The sequence below is a fragment of the Haplochromis burtoni genome, unplaced genomic scaffold (genome assembly GCF_018398535.1).
Source record: "Haplochromis burtoni strain Fernald_Lab_line unplaced genomic scaffold, NCSU_Asbu1 Contig_36, whole genome shotgun sequence".
Lineage (NCBI taxonomy): Eukaryota > Metazoa > Chordata > Actinopteri > Cichliformes > Cichlidae > Haplochromis > Haplochromis burtoni.
The window spans coordinates 733,268-749,674 of NW_024582397.1; the positions used below are offsets into that span (position 1 = coordinate 733,268).

The 16,407-nt window shown below is 38.6% G+C and overlaps 1 protein-coding gene across 1 annotated transcript in view; it reads right to left on the minus strand.

The window, feature by feature from the left end:
- Window positions 1-11,750: 11,750 nt before the first annotated feature.
- Window positions 11,751-16,407, minus strand: part of dchs1a (dachsous cadherin-related 1a) — a 77,451-nt gene continuing 72,794 nt past the window's right edge. Inside the window, exon 21 of the mRNA XM_005926473.3 lies at window positions 11,751-16,136. Coding sequence (XP_005926535.1) covers window positions 13,546-16,136 — 2,591 coding nt within the window. The 3' untranslated portion in view covers window positions 11,751-13,545. The remainder of the gene's footprint in view (window positions 16,137-16,407) is intronic.

The window sequence follows — 16,407 nt, forward strand, 5'->3', positions numbered from 1 at the left end:
AATTATTGTTTATTAATGTGCATTAGCTCTTGAATGTCTGCATGAGCTTTGTGGTACTATGCAGCAACCATACTGCACCATAATAGACACACATAAATTCTGTATGAGATAAAAGTGTATTTATGGCGTGGGTTATTTATTTTTCTTTTGGTAACACTAAAATAGATTTTTTTTTTAATGTAGGGGACTCAAAGGAACAAGCAGTCAATTTCTCAGGATATCAGTTACATTCTTGTCTGAACTTAAAGTTTCGGTTTCCTATGAGTAGTAAAAAGTTTTGAAATTATGAGCCATAACTTTTATGAGATGCTGAGTGTGGTACTCCAACATCCAAGCAGACTGTGTATAGTGAACAAATTATAATGATGAGAGAAAATCTCCTTAACATCAATATTTTTGAAGTGAATTGCAGTGTAAAATACATAATCATTCAAACACAGACAGTATCTATTTAGATGTGGAATCAAAGTGAAAGCAGATGTTACTGGAGGGTAAAATACTTTCCACTTAAAGTAGGCCACTCTTGTTCATAGCGCTCTCAGTAGCTGGGCTTATTCCAGAAACCAGGCAGGAGACGTGAAGTTCAAACTACAAGGCTCCCACTGCTTTCACCACGTTGTCTTGGGTAGAGCCTTTACAACAAAAGTCCATTTCCCAGGGTAGAGATGAAGAATGGTAACCCAAGAATCCAGATACAAATGTGTATTTATGTGAGTAGTCAAAAAAATTGCCATATTGTAAACATATATGGCTGCTACAACTGAAAAGGAGAGAGGAACACTCATCAAGAAGGCCATTTAGCATAATAAAAGAGTAATTACCTCAGCCAGAGCTAAAGCAGTGTGAAAATAACATCTCATACACATTGCAGTATACATCAAAAGTGAGTACACCGCTATGCAATACATCACTTACATTTGAAGTTATTAAAAACTGTATTATCCCAGCATACACCACCATTCTGGCACTGTGTTTCAGCTGATTCTTCCATCTTTAAAGAGATTTCTTAGTAGTTCTTTTCCTTATGAAAACATGACGTACAAAATGCAGCTCGACATATCCCAGGTCCAAAACAGAGAACCTTCCGGTGTTCATACATCATTTTATTACCACATTTACACAATTAGGATAATTAAAAACTCATAGGCTATGTTTTATTTTCAGGTTTTCTTCAGGTTGTATTTGTTTTAGTCTTCATAGCATATTTGTTCTTGATTGTCAAGTCAGAAATAATGCACTTATTGGGAGGCTTCCAATAAGTGTGTTGTACTTTTTTTTTCCCCACTTCTGCTGTTATACATGTGCACCATTTGTTCTGTGTAGCTACATTTACGACACTGCACACTAACACAGGTGTTTTTGCTTATTCTGTCTAATTAGGTTTATGAGAGTTATGTGAATTTGGTTCTTTTCAGCTGCTTTTTTTTGCATCAAAGCACAATGTTATATTTCAATCTTCCCCCATTAACTGCACTACAGTTAAACACTGTATACCTTTAAATCTCCAAGCTGCTCACAAGTAAATTAAGTACACAAAGCACATGGTACATAATTGTATAATGGGAAGTGGAAAATTGGAAAGGCTCTTTCACGCCTGTGCGAGACACCCACATGTAAACAACTAGCAAAAAAGAGATCAATGCTCCTGACCTAACCTCAAAATGAGTTTGCTGAGGCTCGTTTTTTATTTTGTGCCAGATAATTGTGCCAGTGCACTGATAATTAGATGACTTCACTCGAAATCATTCTAATTATTATTCAGTATTATTTTTCCTTTTGTTGTACTGTGTCATATGTCACAGCATTTACTAATTCAATAGCTTTTTTAAAAGGATTGGTGGTGTTCAAACTTGATTGTTATATCACTGAATAATACCAAGCGAAACACTGGGACAACACACAGCTCTTTAATTTTTTATAAAAAAAGCACAACATCAAGAATCATGCAAAATTTCCCATGGTAGCTTCTATTTAAACAAGCAGCAAATTTAAAACAAATTATTCACAATATGTTGTTATGTGGCTTTAATTGTCATCATAACCATCTTTTGGATTCGTTTTTCCAAACTAGGAAAGTTCTTGATCTTCTGATGACATTAAAGTTTGCTAATTAAAACAGAAGCAAATAAATTAACTAGAAGCAGTTAGTCACAAACAAAAGGTGAAAAAATCATTGCATACACATCGGAACCAATTCGTCAAAAGGTACATCAGTAAATGCATTGCTCTTAGATGTAAGTCTTAGCAAGCACTATGTGGCCTTCGAAACAAATAATTAGATAGCTAAATAAAGCAAGTTGTTTTACATTTTCTCAGAGGGGATTTAAGAGAGTAATTCCAAGGTGTCCCTGTGCATTCTTTATTTGTAGTGTTGTAAAGAAACCGCACAAACAATCTGAATGGAATCAGATTGGTTGAGGGAGAACAGTAGTCTTCAGCAGTTATCCGCCGTGTATTGAATTGGAAATGGTTGATAACGACAATAGTTCTTGATTAGAGTAAAAATCAACAAAGTCCCCGGGTCCGAGAGAATGAAGAAACATTGCCAAACTGCTATCAAACTACTACCTCGAATAACTATGCCATTATGTGAAAGTTAAAATGTGGTGTCCGTTGGTGTGCACTGAATACAAATGATTATGACAAAATGGGAAATTTAAGCGCTTTAGCTAAGGAAACCACTCTAATCACCAACTCCCCTGGGAGCGTGCAGAGCAACAAGAAACTTAGTGGTAACATATTCATTCAGATTTGGCAATCTTACTTCTCTTCATTGAGCTGAGCTGAGCCTTGGGTGAAAAAAAACACTTGCCAGCTAAGCACTGCCATATGTTATTGGCTGATTATGTGTATCATAATAAATCCTCAAAGCATTCAATAGAACATATGAGCATTCGATATAAACGCAATTTATAAATACATCATAAGTCATTATTCCCCCTTCAGCTGCAGCTTCAATATTATTCCCCACCTTATTGCCACTGCAAATTGTCATATACAAAGAAGATAACGTGTACACTGTCTGATAAGGTTAATTAAGTCACTGCACTGTTCAAATCTCTATGAAGGCTAAGCTCATGTTTTGTGGGACTAAAGAAAACACAAATATTGCATTATATTATTGTGTTACATGCCATCAGCATAGACAAACATAGTTATCAAAAGCCAACCCAAAAAGCAGTTGGTCTTAATAAAGATGCGGAAATCTGTTTATCAGTCTGCTACTTACTTACTTTTAAATCCAAATTGCCTGGAAGGCCTTCCTGGCCCTCGTACATTTTGATGTCAGAAGGTTAATTAGTAGCAGGGATTAAATATTTCTCCATGTTCTTATTCAGGTGGTTTACTGGAAAAGTGTTTGCAACTTTAAAAAGTTAGTAAGCTTATTGTCAGAAAGGCAGTTTACGTTAAAATGTCCTCTTGTTTTCTGTGTCTGTGGAAGGTCAGTAGCGGGATCACTAACAAATGGGTTAATCAGTCTAAAAAAAAGAGTAATCTTGTGGGAAAACACTATACTAAAAGTTTTAAAGAGAGATGAAAATCTTGGGGGGTTTTCAAGATTTCAAAAAGTTCTTTTCAGACAGCTCTGTGAAAAAGCAGAGTCAAACATTTAACATCTCTACAGCTGGAAACCAAGCAAGTCTGGAGAGTCTGTTGATAAAAGCATGATGAAAGCTACATTTGGAACAGATTTTAAAAACAGATTTCCACTCAAACTATTTGAGTTTTGTGTTTTCAGATTTAGAGCCACAAATTAATATAGTGTACATATTTGGTGTAATCTGATATGCATCTATCCTACATGTCCAGGATCATAACAGGATCTCCATATTCTTTATAATTAGTAAGCTTCATGCATGATTACCAAGTTTTCAGCTGACATATGTTTTTGTTGTCAGAACTTTGTTAAACTGGATGTATCAAATATTTTCCAAAGTAAAGCATGCACTATTTTATATATGGTTTAATTTAAGGTTTAATAAGAAGACAGAGGAAAATAACTCAGCCTTATTCTGGTCTTTTTATTTATACCTGTCCGCACATATTTTCATAGTCACTGATTTATGTCCCCAAGATGGATCTGTTGGAAGGTAAAGATGTCTGTTAAAACAGGTGTTGAGTGCTGAGTTCTTCAGTTACAACCGTTGGACGTCAGTGTTGGTTTATCTGACCAAATCTGTCTAAAAAATATGTTTATGTGCCTCTACGAAACTACTTTCCCCTTGGATGCATATATATATAATCTCCCTGCCCACCTGTATACTTTGCAGGAGATACAGATTGTCGGACCATTGTACGGGGAAACTTCATATTAAACATTCTTCTCTGAAACTGCCTGCAAGTGAGGAGCACTACAAGTGTGTATTTGATTCACTAACAAGAATGGAGCTGGGATCTGTTTGCATTTAGTAAATCTGGCTATCCAAAGGTTTGTCCAGTACTGAGCCAGACTCGTATACAGATGTGAAACTAAAGAAAACATTTCCAACTCTAACTGACAAGTTTAGGTCTGCGCGCCAAGTTCCCAAGCAAAAACAAGGACAACAAAACAATTTGTTATAAAATATTTTAGACTACATTAAATGATTCACAGTGCTGTGCAAAACTCTTGAGCTGCCCCTCATGTCTTCATATTTCCCTTCTCAGGAGCCAGACAGATTGGAACATTTTAAAGTGGTCTTGAGCAACAGTGCTGCAGGCTTTCTGAAGATCTTTCGAAGTTTCTCAATGGACATTTTCATTGATTTTCGGCCATTTTCAGAGGAATGCTTTTTGGTTTCTTAAGCCATTTAACACTGACCTATGAATCATTCAAGCATTAAAAATACACCTGGAAAGGAATGGACCAGTGTTGTGTCTACCCATGACAAACAGCTTAACAAAGAACCAAGTTTAAATTCTATCTTTAGTAGCGATGAGAACTGCTGCTACAGTAACACAACTTTGGACCTTTGCAAACACCCTAACACATGTTAACATTAAGCTAGCCAAGAACCCAGAGTGATGTTAAAGGTGAGTAAATGCCAACCTCAGCCCAGTAGCCAGACCCTGATCTTCAAAAGGTAAAAAAGCATGATGAGCAGGCAGGCTGCAGCCTTGCATGACTGCAAACACTTTCTACCTGTTCATGTCTCTAAGGTAGAATTGCTGTGGCGATTGCTTTTAAAGTCACTTTGTGCTGGTTTTCATCTTTGCTCTGTGCCATCAGCTTTGTTTTCCTTCCTAAATACTAAGAGAAAGCTCATATGCGTGTCCTCATTTACATAAGGATTTGTCTTGATGTGTGGGATTGTAGCCTACAAGATTCTATAGTTAACTGGTAATTATGAGAAAATCCTTTTCCGTTAATTTTATGGAGAAACATGAAAATAATACAATGAGTAGTAAAACAAATTACTTTTTCCTGGGAGTAGTTAAGTAGCGTTCCCGGGAGTAGTTAAGTGTTATGCTTAATACATTGCTTCTTTTGAATAATGACCCCAACACTGAAATGAATATTTCATTTACCGGTTCACAAGAAAACACAAAGTGCACTGCAAAGGTCAGGAGTCAGTTAAATCAATTCAAACATTAATAAAATTCTAACTGTTGGAACATACATAAATTTGAAATTTTGACTAAATGTAAGCTAATGTGGAATAGCAGAAATTACGCTCACTCTATCACTTTTGACATTAACATTCAGATAGATTTCTTAAGGGATATAGGACTTCATGTACTGAGCTTAGGCATTGTAAACCTCTTACACACTAAGGTAATTCTATGCTACTGTCGAGAATGTAAAAATACAAAGAACTCGGAAAAGATACATTTGTTTGAGTGAATCGTTTCAAGGTTGTTATCCTAAGAAATTACAGCATCTACAGAATCAGTAATTGGAAATACTTTGTCATCAGTATGGCAGCACGCTGTTATGAGTCATTACTCTACAACCGCAGTACTCTCTATTTTCATTGGTGCCATCATATTTTGGCCCCTCGCCCTGAGAGACTGCAGCATCCTTTGCTCAAAATGGCATAATTACAGCTGTTGCCATAATAAACTAAGATTGGTTGTCAGCCCCGATATCCCTACATGAAAGTCGTGAAAACTGTTATGTCATCATATTTTTTCAGCAGTAATTACAGCATTAATCAGGCACGATACCGTGTCATTTTCAAGCCTCTTTTTAGCAAAACAAAGAAATCTTAAATCGACATAAACAAGATTTCAATGAATAATCGGGAAATGTGCGCCAGCTGTAAATTGATGCCAGAATAATGTTAATTGTGACACTGTCAAATAAATTAGGGGACTGGGTGTTTTGTTTTTTTTTCTCCCCGGGCTTGTTCTGCAAAGCTCTTGATTTTGTTGTCATCCAGTGCCATCATTGTTTTGGGGTTGTAACAAATGCTTCAAAGGAATAGATGGGAAATTTCAGTGTTACTTCAAAGCACTGAATCCAGTTAAAGGCATAAAAGCCAGAGCTGCTGTAACCATGTATTTTACATATAATGCACTACAAACAAGCCAAAAACAGCGAAGAATATTTGCACATTTGTCAAACAATAATCGCCTCATGCATAATTTATTCAATTCCTATTCTGCTTCCTCCACAAATGCAATAAGTGCAACAAATCACAGAGGCAGAATAGAATTAAACTATGGGATGCATTGGAGTAAATGCTTCTGCAGCAGGCCTCCTGAACAGCGCCTGATGAAAATGAATTAACAATGAAAGACGAATTTAAATGGAGTAATTTAATCACGGCGAGTTTAAGACAAAAGTTAGAGAGAGTTGAAACAAATCAAAACAAAGTAAAGTCTGAAACACAAGCAGATGGACTAGTAATGGGAAGCAGGTTGGGCTGGTTGCTAAGTGACAAGGGCTAAGAAGAGGGTCCATAGTTTTGGCCGCGGTTTTGCAGGAAAAACACTTCTCCTCCCTCGTCTGAGCCACCCTCTTTCCCCATAGTGCTGTGGTTATGACGCTGGCGGGGCAGGACAGAAGGCAGGCCTGGCCAAATAAGAAACAGACCCCTTTCACCCCAGTATTGCCTATTTCTCCCTGTGGCTTTTTTGTTTTCAAAGAAAAAAAGAACGCTCTCCAAAAATAGATTTGGGGCTCGCGTGCCAATGGGTTTTGAAACCTTTTTTTCCACTCCCTCTAGTCACGCAAGTAGCCTGGCAAGACCTTGAAGAGTGAGCAGGGGGAAAAACAGAATTTGAAATAGACAAGAGGATCATATGGGAGGGGGAGAAAAAAGTCTTTTTGGTGTGTTTGGAGAACAGATCATGGTAAGCTGAGGATGGAGCATCCCTGGAGCCTGGACTTTTGCTGAGTGAACAAGGAGCAGAGACTTCCGTGCAAGATCCAGGTATGAGGGGTTTATGGGTAATCCAAGCATGAGCAGAGAGACGTCTCTCTGCTCTGGCCTCATTTTAACTGGAAGGAAGCCTCGGCTCCTTCATGGACGAGTTTGATCCTTACAAAAGGACCTACACACAAAGCACTTCACACTCAAATGCAAAGGTCCCCATTCCTTATAAGCCCATATCCTTTACTGCGATTCACTTCACAACTGCCTGTTCTCTGCAGATGGTATTCATCTTTTTATCTGCCACATCATATACTATGTCATCAAGATGAGATCACTGGCTAGTACGCGTTATATTTGAAAGGCTGCCTGTTTTTTGAGCTTCATTATAGAAAATGCTTTTGAACATAAGACAGCGAGAAGGGCCCACAGCAAAAGCTCTTCTGCAGGAGCCATGCTAAAACCATTATGTCCTCCAGTCGTTATAGTAATTATGCTTTCAAGGCAACATTAGCCCTTTGCTGCTAAAGAGCATGGAGGTTATTTGGAACATCTGAGTAAGGGTTAAATTTGGCAATAGAAAAAGGTAGGCAAGCTAAAAGAGCTCTGGTCCCCCCAAAATCTGTCATACTGTGGTCCCCATTCTGTGCTTCACTGCCTTTTTCATTGAGCAGCTTCACAGAGGGATTTTTTCTAGCATTCCTCAACACTTAATACCCATCTTTATGTAAGGTCAAGTCTGTATTGAGATCCACTTTTACTTTGCTCTCACTTTAAACGTATCAAGAAAATATGAATGTTTTGTGTAATCCTTTTTTTTTCACATCAAAGCAGAAAGTAACTTTCCCATCTACATACATGAGTTTTAATGTCAGAATTTCCAGAATTTCATCATTGTTTTAATTATTTCTTGATGTTTGCCACTTTGCAGAGGACAATGATACAAAATGAACTGTTTTGCAAGACCTAAATGATTACAGGTGGGTATTTTTTAGATTATTTAAAAATGTGACATTTTGCATTTGTTTTACTCGCCTGCTAATATCTGTTCTGAAAGAAAACATACTGAAAGTGAATAAGTCTTTGTAAGTAAGAAAGTTTTTTTTCCAGTATTTCTTTAGAGCCACATCATCCATTTTAAAGTGGTGGAAAGAAACCCAGTGAAATCCAGCGTGACAATGAAATGGCACGCTTTTCAGTTAATCATGAAATATAATCATGTTGAGCTCACAGATGTCAGGAAAAATTCAGGTTCTTTGAGTAGAAAAGGATTGACGCAAATAGTGTCACATTTCATGTACTAAGTATTTACTAACAGTAAAGTAACCAGCACCAGCTGATGATTTACACCAGAGGAGGTAGACATAACTGCAACTAAAAAGCCACTGCCAATCAAATATTCTGAACGTTTTTTGAGGTTTTACATAATAAATAGTATGCAATAAGTTCTTCCATCTAAAAGAAGAAAAAACCTTTCCAGACAGGCATAAGCTGTTTTTTTTTTCAGAGACATAGACTTTGAAACTTGAATGAGAAAGATAAAAATAAACGAGACTATCAGATGTTTACCCATGGGACACCATCAGAAAAGATAATCACGTCCATATGCGACTTGTGCTCTTTTTTTTTTTACAGTGTTACTTACACAGTACAACTGAAACAAGAAGCTCAAAATCGTTTACATATTTATAACTGTAATTAATGACTACAATTCTAATAAAGCAGTAATCGTTTCTTCTTTTATTATGTTGCAAGAGAAGGAAATATCCCATCTATTCAGTGTAACAAAAGGAAAAAAATCCACAGCGCATGAAATTAGTCATTTAGCATGGTCTTTGATCAAAGTGAAGAAGTGACCAATATGAATAATAACACGCTGGCACTCCAGCAACTTTCAAAGGTTGGCTGTTTTCTCTATGAAGAAGCACTGTTGAGCATCGACATTATGAACACAAGCAGCTTACCGCAAACACTGAAGGAAAATATAAATCAGATTTTAGAGAGAATTTATGGTAATTGTGAACCTGGTTGTTACTCTGATGTTTTTGTCCCTTGTTGACAATCAGTCATAACAACCTTCATTGCACAGAGTTGGCAAATTTGAGTGGAAAGGATGATGTTAAATGGGCAAAAGATTTTTGAAAAAATGTATTAATAATTGTCAGATCACAAGTATCACACAGGAAATATTTCTCAGGAGCTCAACAGATGCACATCCGGGTCGTCCTGCAGACAGATGTATGTTTTTGCACTGGTATTAGGTGGTGGTTTACTTTATCATGCACCTGAGGAGATCTATTATGTTTTTTGTCATTTCCTGATTATCACATGTCTACTGTTGCAAACGTGGGTGCTCAACATGGCCAAAGTTTCAAACAGTGAGGCTAGCGTATGTCCAAGTAGTCCCCGTGAGCTCTAAACCATTTCATATACGTTTTTGTTACTCTTGGATCTGTATGACCCAAAAGGGAGCTGATACCATTGATATAGTCGTATTAGCTCCGCAGATGTGGCTGTGAACAGACACCCCACCTTTTGTTAGTGAGCGGTAGCCATCAGACAAAAGTTCTCTTCAAGAGGGAGGAGTTAAAACAACTTGCTTCAGACTGGATGACCTGAGGAGCTGCACAAAAGCCTAGTATAATGTAAATAAAGAAAACAGAATTATGCATCCGTTAGTCATCATAGTTTTTCTTTGTGTTTTGTGGGTTTTTTTGTTCTGTTTTAATAGACAGTGATCCCAGATGTTGCTAATTTGTCTATGTACTTGACTAAAGCTTGCCTGATCCCAGGCAGGGGAAATACATACAGTTGGGTCAATGTTGGCATGAATAATCATAACAGACAAAAATATGGGAATATCGTCTGGGTTAACACTCTACGTTTTATACAACTTAAATAAATAAAAGGACACTAAAAGAGCTACCATATTCAGTATCATACAAGCATGACAGCACTGACATCCCTGTAAGAGATGAAGTCAGTGAAGGAAAAAAGGCAGGCTGGCACTGAAGATTGCATGTTAACAGAGCAGTCTCCTGTATATTCACTTTGTGTTGACGGGAAAATGATAGATTTCATTTGGTTTATGCAGAGCCTTTAATTTAAGCTTTGAGTAATGACTCGCCTTTTGCCCTCTCACTCATATCATCTGAGTTCTGTTTTGTATACACTGGCCGTTGATCCAAGGTGCTCGGTTTGGGGCACAGACTTCATCTCATAATCCGAGTCCACTATGACACTCGTGCTGGGCGTGTCACCAGTGTGCTGCCCGTACACACACGAATTCACCTCTGTGGATGCATTTGTAATTTCTCAGGTTTGGGTTTCAGCTCAATAACCAGTCAAGAGGCAGGCCTTGGTGCGGGCAAACAGCATTAGTCCAGTTTCAGCTCTGTTTCATCAGACAGCAGGAGTGTTGTCCAGCCTCAGGCAGTGTAACAGTTATGCAATGAGTTCCCATGACAGGTGTATATATTAAAAAAAATAACATTAACATTGCTGACATGCAGTCGTTCTGAATTTAAAGTTTGAAATAAGAAAAGTTTAGATGACCAATCTGTTTTGATGATTTTAGTTTTTCTGACTGAATATTAATGTTAGAGCTGTATGAAGAGATTTTATTTGCGATATGAAAACATTCAAGTAATACTAAACCATGATTACAGACATGTAATATATTTTTTCACATTTGTTTTACCTCACCCTGCTGTTTTTATGTGTATTATATATTCTTGGGAATCGAAAAGTAGAGCAGTTAACTCAAATAGAACAACAGTATGAAATTTCTAAGGTAAAACAAGGTCAACAAGGACAGAAATGGAAAAAAAATAGCTGTGAGTATGTCATACACCTAAGATTAAATCTTCGAGATTTGACCTGAGTTTGGTACATTCATCACATCCACATCAACATGATGAATGACTTTTGAGACCCAAACATGTAGGAGATATCTTGACAAAACAGAGCACAATTTTTTCATGAAGGCTGTCAGTGGAAATGAAAGTGTCTGTAAAGCCAATATTTCAAATAAGCTGTTATGGTATTGCAATTGAGTTACATCATATATGCCTATCAAGTTTAAAATTACACATAATGGCCATCATTAAATCAAATATTGTTAAAATCTTTTTTTTCTTTCATGTCAATTCTTTTCCCCTTTAATGTACCGCCTCTGGGACAGGGGCCTGTATCACAGTTTTGATAAGGTATGAGACTGAGGTTACAGGGTAGTGCTGGTGATTTCGGATATGTCCACAAAACATCAGCATACATCAGTGAAAACCCTCAGGGTAAGACTGCCGCCTTCATATAAATCATTATTGGGAGTTTTTTGCACTGTGTCCCAAATCCAGTTCAAAATACATGTATATACAGACTGCAGACTTTAATGATTACATGATTTAGTATCTTTTTCTAACCTGAAAAAAACATGTGACTGAGGCAACAATGTGATCACAAGTACTTTATTCAGGCACTTTTTACTGGAAACATTTCTCTGGACAAGCCTAGAATGATATGTATGAACATCAAGAGGAATTTCTTCTCAGTGATACCACGGTATGCACAGTTCGGACGAACACAAAGTCGAGGAGCACTTAACACTGATGAATACAAAACAATACAAACAACAAGGTACTGTAATTTTTATTTAACAGGTAGTGTTCATCTATATTTGGCCAATAGTTTTCAACTAAATAAAATTGACTAATCCTCGCAATTTTTGATATCTGCCTAATAGATAAATAAAGATACGTTACAATGTTAGATAATCTTACAGTCTAAAAATGGAGATTAGGCAAGGTCATTATCTGGTTACTAATGTAAACAGATACATTTTATTTTCTTGCTCAAAGCACAATTATATTCATGGACACTTCATGTCATAGGTAGCTGTGTAAAAGCATTGAGACATTCTGTGGTGGTGTTTAAACATTCAGAAATGTGTGTCTATACATATACACATGTGTGTATATATATATACATATATACACTTTTTTTTGAACTCCTATTATACCAACTGTAACACTTACTGGCACCAGTTTTAATTTACATACATGTTGTGTATACTGCTGCTGAAAGGAGTTGGGAAAAATGGTCCAAGTAACACAAAGTGAGTTTGTCAATACATTTACACCAAAGGGAAAAGAAAAAATCTGGACAGAACTAAAAATGACAAAAAATAAAACTGTGTTAGGAAAATTTCAGTGTTAGGATAGCACTAATTTTTACATTTCGAGTGTTTGTTCTTAACATTTATCTGAGGAACGTTAGTTATGTAGATAAACAAACAGCTTACATTCTCTGGAAAGATCAGGCTGCAGATAAGGCAAACTATTTTACATTTACCAAGTAGCTGCTCAGTGTTCCCTTATTCATTTTTCGTGTCACAATGCAAAGAAAAGATAAGCAGTAAGGCTTGTTGTGAGAAATTAAAGCCATGTGCCTGAAAAACAGGATCATTGGATGTCAAGTCCTATTTTGCAGAATGTGATCAGGTGCGTGTTAAGGACTAAGACAATTTTTCAGCATTTCACATTCATTGTTACCTTGGATGGAAGATCAAACACTGAATTGTAAGAAAATCTAGTCACATAATACTCTATTCTGACTGATGTTTCATTTGTTCAAGCGAGGTTGTTTCTTCTTCTATAAATATTTACAATTATCTCCTACAAAAATCCTATTTCATGAAGAATTAATGGTGAGCTTCACTTAAAACCACAAAGTTAAGAATTACAAGATACGCCACAGACGTACAGTACAAACAAGTATACAGTACATCAGCAAATATACAAATATAAAAATGTATTCTGAGGTTTTTGCACCCCCTTTGACACGTTAATGCCAGATTTTGTCAGAAACCACACATATATAAAAATATAGACAATGCTTTTGTACAAAATATTGACATCGTTTATGAATCTCCATTAAAATGTGCAAATTAACACTGATCAACAAAAGCATATGTTTATTTAATGCACAAATGCAGGCACACACGCACACACACACACACGCACACACACACACAAGGCATAGTCCTTTTTTGGCCTGCTAGTGATGTATTTTTTTCATGAAAAAGCACCACATCTTCAGCTATTTGGACTTTTTGATATAACATTGTGTACTTCTCTTGAGAAAACAGAAGAGAGAATAGCATTGCCTCATTTCAGGTTGCAGCCTCTGTGGTCATACAGTAGAACAAGATTAGAACAGCAGTGATTCAGCTCAGTTCACCCTTTAAAATTTAAATCCTCAGCTCTGCCTCTTCACTGTGTTCCAAATTATGTTCAGTTGTGCTGATCACGGAGGCAGAGGGGCCCTGTGAGACACTGAAGGGTGTAATTGCAGGCGAACGTGCTGCCAGTGGTGAGAGAGACGGGGAGAAACTTGGAGACATCGCGATTGACGAGATGGATCCCTCAGCGCTGATGGGCGATCTTCGTAAGGAAGCCAGATTTGGGAACGTCCTACCTACGGCAGGCTTTGGATGCACAGTTTTGGCCCCAGGGTGGGCCACAGAGGTTATGAGAGGTGGAGGGTCAATTCTTGACTCTGCTTTTGCTTTGTGATGAAATGACCTGCGAGGATGAGGAGGCGCAGTTTCATCTTTTAAACGTGCTATTTCAGTAAAGACATTAGCTAAAGGTTGAAACTGGGGACACCAGTTTAGCAGGTAGTCCCAGTTATAGCTGCCCCTCAGCTCCTCATCACTGGCCACAATGGCTGTGAGGGAGCCATCTGCGGAGGGCTTTCCGTCCTCAGGGAAAGTGTAGTCTTTAGGGCGGGAGATGCTGAGTCCTCGTCCCACGCCTACATACCCGCACCCTTCGTCCCTGTAGATTGGCACCTGGCCAGCTAACAAAGTACTATTGACGCTGCCCACTTTCTTTCCTTTGAACCAATCAATAGAAGGCTCACAAGACACATCTGATAGCTGATCAGCATCCTGCTGGATTCCGGAGTCTGGACCTCGGGCAGAGATGTGCTCCTGCATTGACGAGGAGATGCTTGACACTCTGGGATATTCATTAATCATCCTGATCTCATCATCCTCTGCTGCCTCTGCCTCGGCAGAGCCTCGACCACTGGAGTGAGAAGGATCTAGGGATCCGCCACGGGTGTACGGACCCCCACTAGTTCCTCTTTGATCAGTTGCATATCCAGGAAGCGCCTGATGGTAAATCATTTCATTGGCTGCTAGTTTTGTTTCCTCAAACTTGTGCAGCAGGGTCCCTGACATTGGTGTTCGTTCGTGTGTCTTTTTCTCCTTCTTCCGACGTCTTAACTTAACAAAAAATAGTGCCACAGCAATTGTTATCAGTATGACTATGATCCCAAGTGAAACTGCAATGACACTGACGAGCAACATGTTCACGTCTCTGGTGAGACCAAAAGATGTATGGGTAACATCTATGGTAACTTTGGCCACTGATATGCGAGACGTCTCCAGAGGGCTGTGAGCGCTCACATCCAGTGTCATTAGACGTAGCTCTCTTTTAGAGCGACTCATGTGTCTACTGTAGCTATCCGTTTTTAAAGAAACCTCTCCAGTTGATTTATTAACTTCAAAATAAGGCGAGTGGTCTGCTAAGGAGTAGAGTACAACACCATCCACACCCCCGTCCTCATCTCTGGCTTGCACTTTGCCAATGACCTGACCCTTCTTTGCTCCCTCAGGCACTTCAAATAAGAACTCAGAAGAGGTGAAAACAGGATCATATTCATCCTCCCCCGTAACATAAACCTTCACTGTTACAGTAGCAGAATAGTTGCCTGCATCCACAGCCATGACCACAAACTGGAATGAGTTTATCTTCTCAAAGTCAAAAGAAGAGCGGGTCCGTATTTCACCTGAAGTATGATTGATGAAGAAGCCCTCTTTTCCTTCTATAAAGGAGTCTAACATGTAGTACCTTAGCTGTCCAAAAACCCCTCTGTCATGGTCAATTGCATGCAGCATGGTAACTAAGGCGTTCTGGGGTTGGTTTTCCCTGATGCTTGCAGTTACTAGATTGAGGGGAAAGAAAGGCCGGTTATCATTGATGTCCTTCACTTCTATACTGACAGGGGCCAAAGCAAAGTGTCCTTGGCCATCAGTGGCCTGGACAACAATCAAATGGGACAACTGTGTCTCGCTGTTCAGAGGTCTCTGCAGCCTCAAAGCTCCAGTCCACTGGTCTACATGGAAAAGATCTGTCTCATCTCCTGAGCTTATAGAGTACTGGACCTCACTATTTGGAGCAGAATCTGGATCTGTGGCAGATAAATGCAAGATCTCAGTCCCTGCTGCCGTACCCTCACTCAGAATCACACTGTACTCTGTTCGGCTGAATACTGGAGGGTTGTCATTGGCATCTGTAACACTGATAATGATAGGAACGCTGGAGCTACGCTGAGGGATTCCACGATCTGACACCACAACCGTCAGGTTATAACTTGGTACCGCTTCAAAGTCCAGCTTCTCTACCAGGATTAGACTCCCAACTGTCTGGAAGCCCCGCCCCTCCAAGAAGCGCACGCTGCTCTCAATCTGGAAGGGATTACCCGAGTTGCCACTGGCAATAGCAAAATCAAAACCACAGTTATCCCGTAACAGGTCTCCATCCACAGCTTCTAATGTCAGAACAGTTGATCCAGGAAGGCCGTCCTCAGACACAGTGGCTCTGTACTCTGACTGATGGAAGATGGGGGCGTTGTCGTTTATGTCAGACACTTGAACATGCACAGTGGCAATGGCTGAAAGGGATGGAGTACCCTGGTCTCGTGCCTCAATCACCACCAGAATGGAGGGATTCTCGAAGTCAAACTCAATCTTTTGTTTAGTAAATAGAGTACCTGCGAAGAAACAGAGAGTACCATCATAAGAAGGCCAACGTAATTTTAGGTCTTTCTTTCACAACCCATCATATTACATATCAGTGCTGGTTAGCTCTTACACAGTAATGAATGACTTAACTAAAAAAGTAAATTACAATTACATTTTGTAAACACTGTGGCAGATTTGGGTACACACTGTTTGAGGGAACATTATTTCAGGCAAATGGAAATGTTTTGAGGACAGGAGAAAGTATAGTTAGTGTAAAGAAAAAAAGTCCTCTTTTATGAC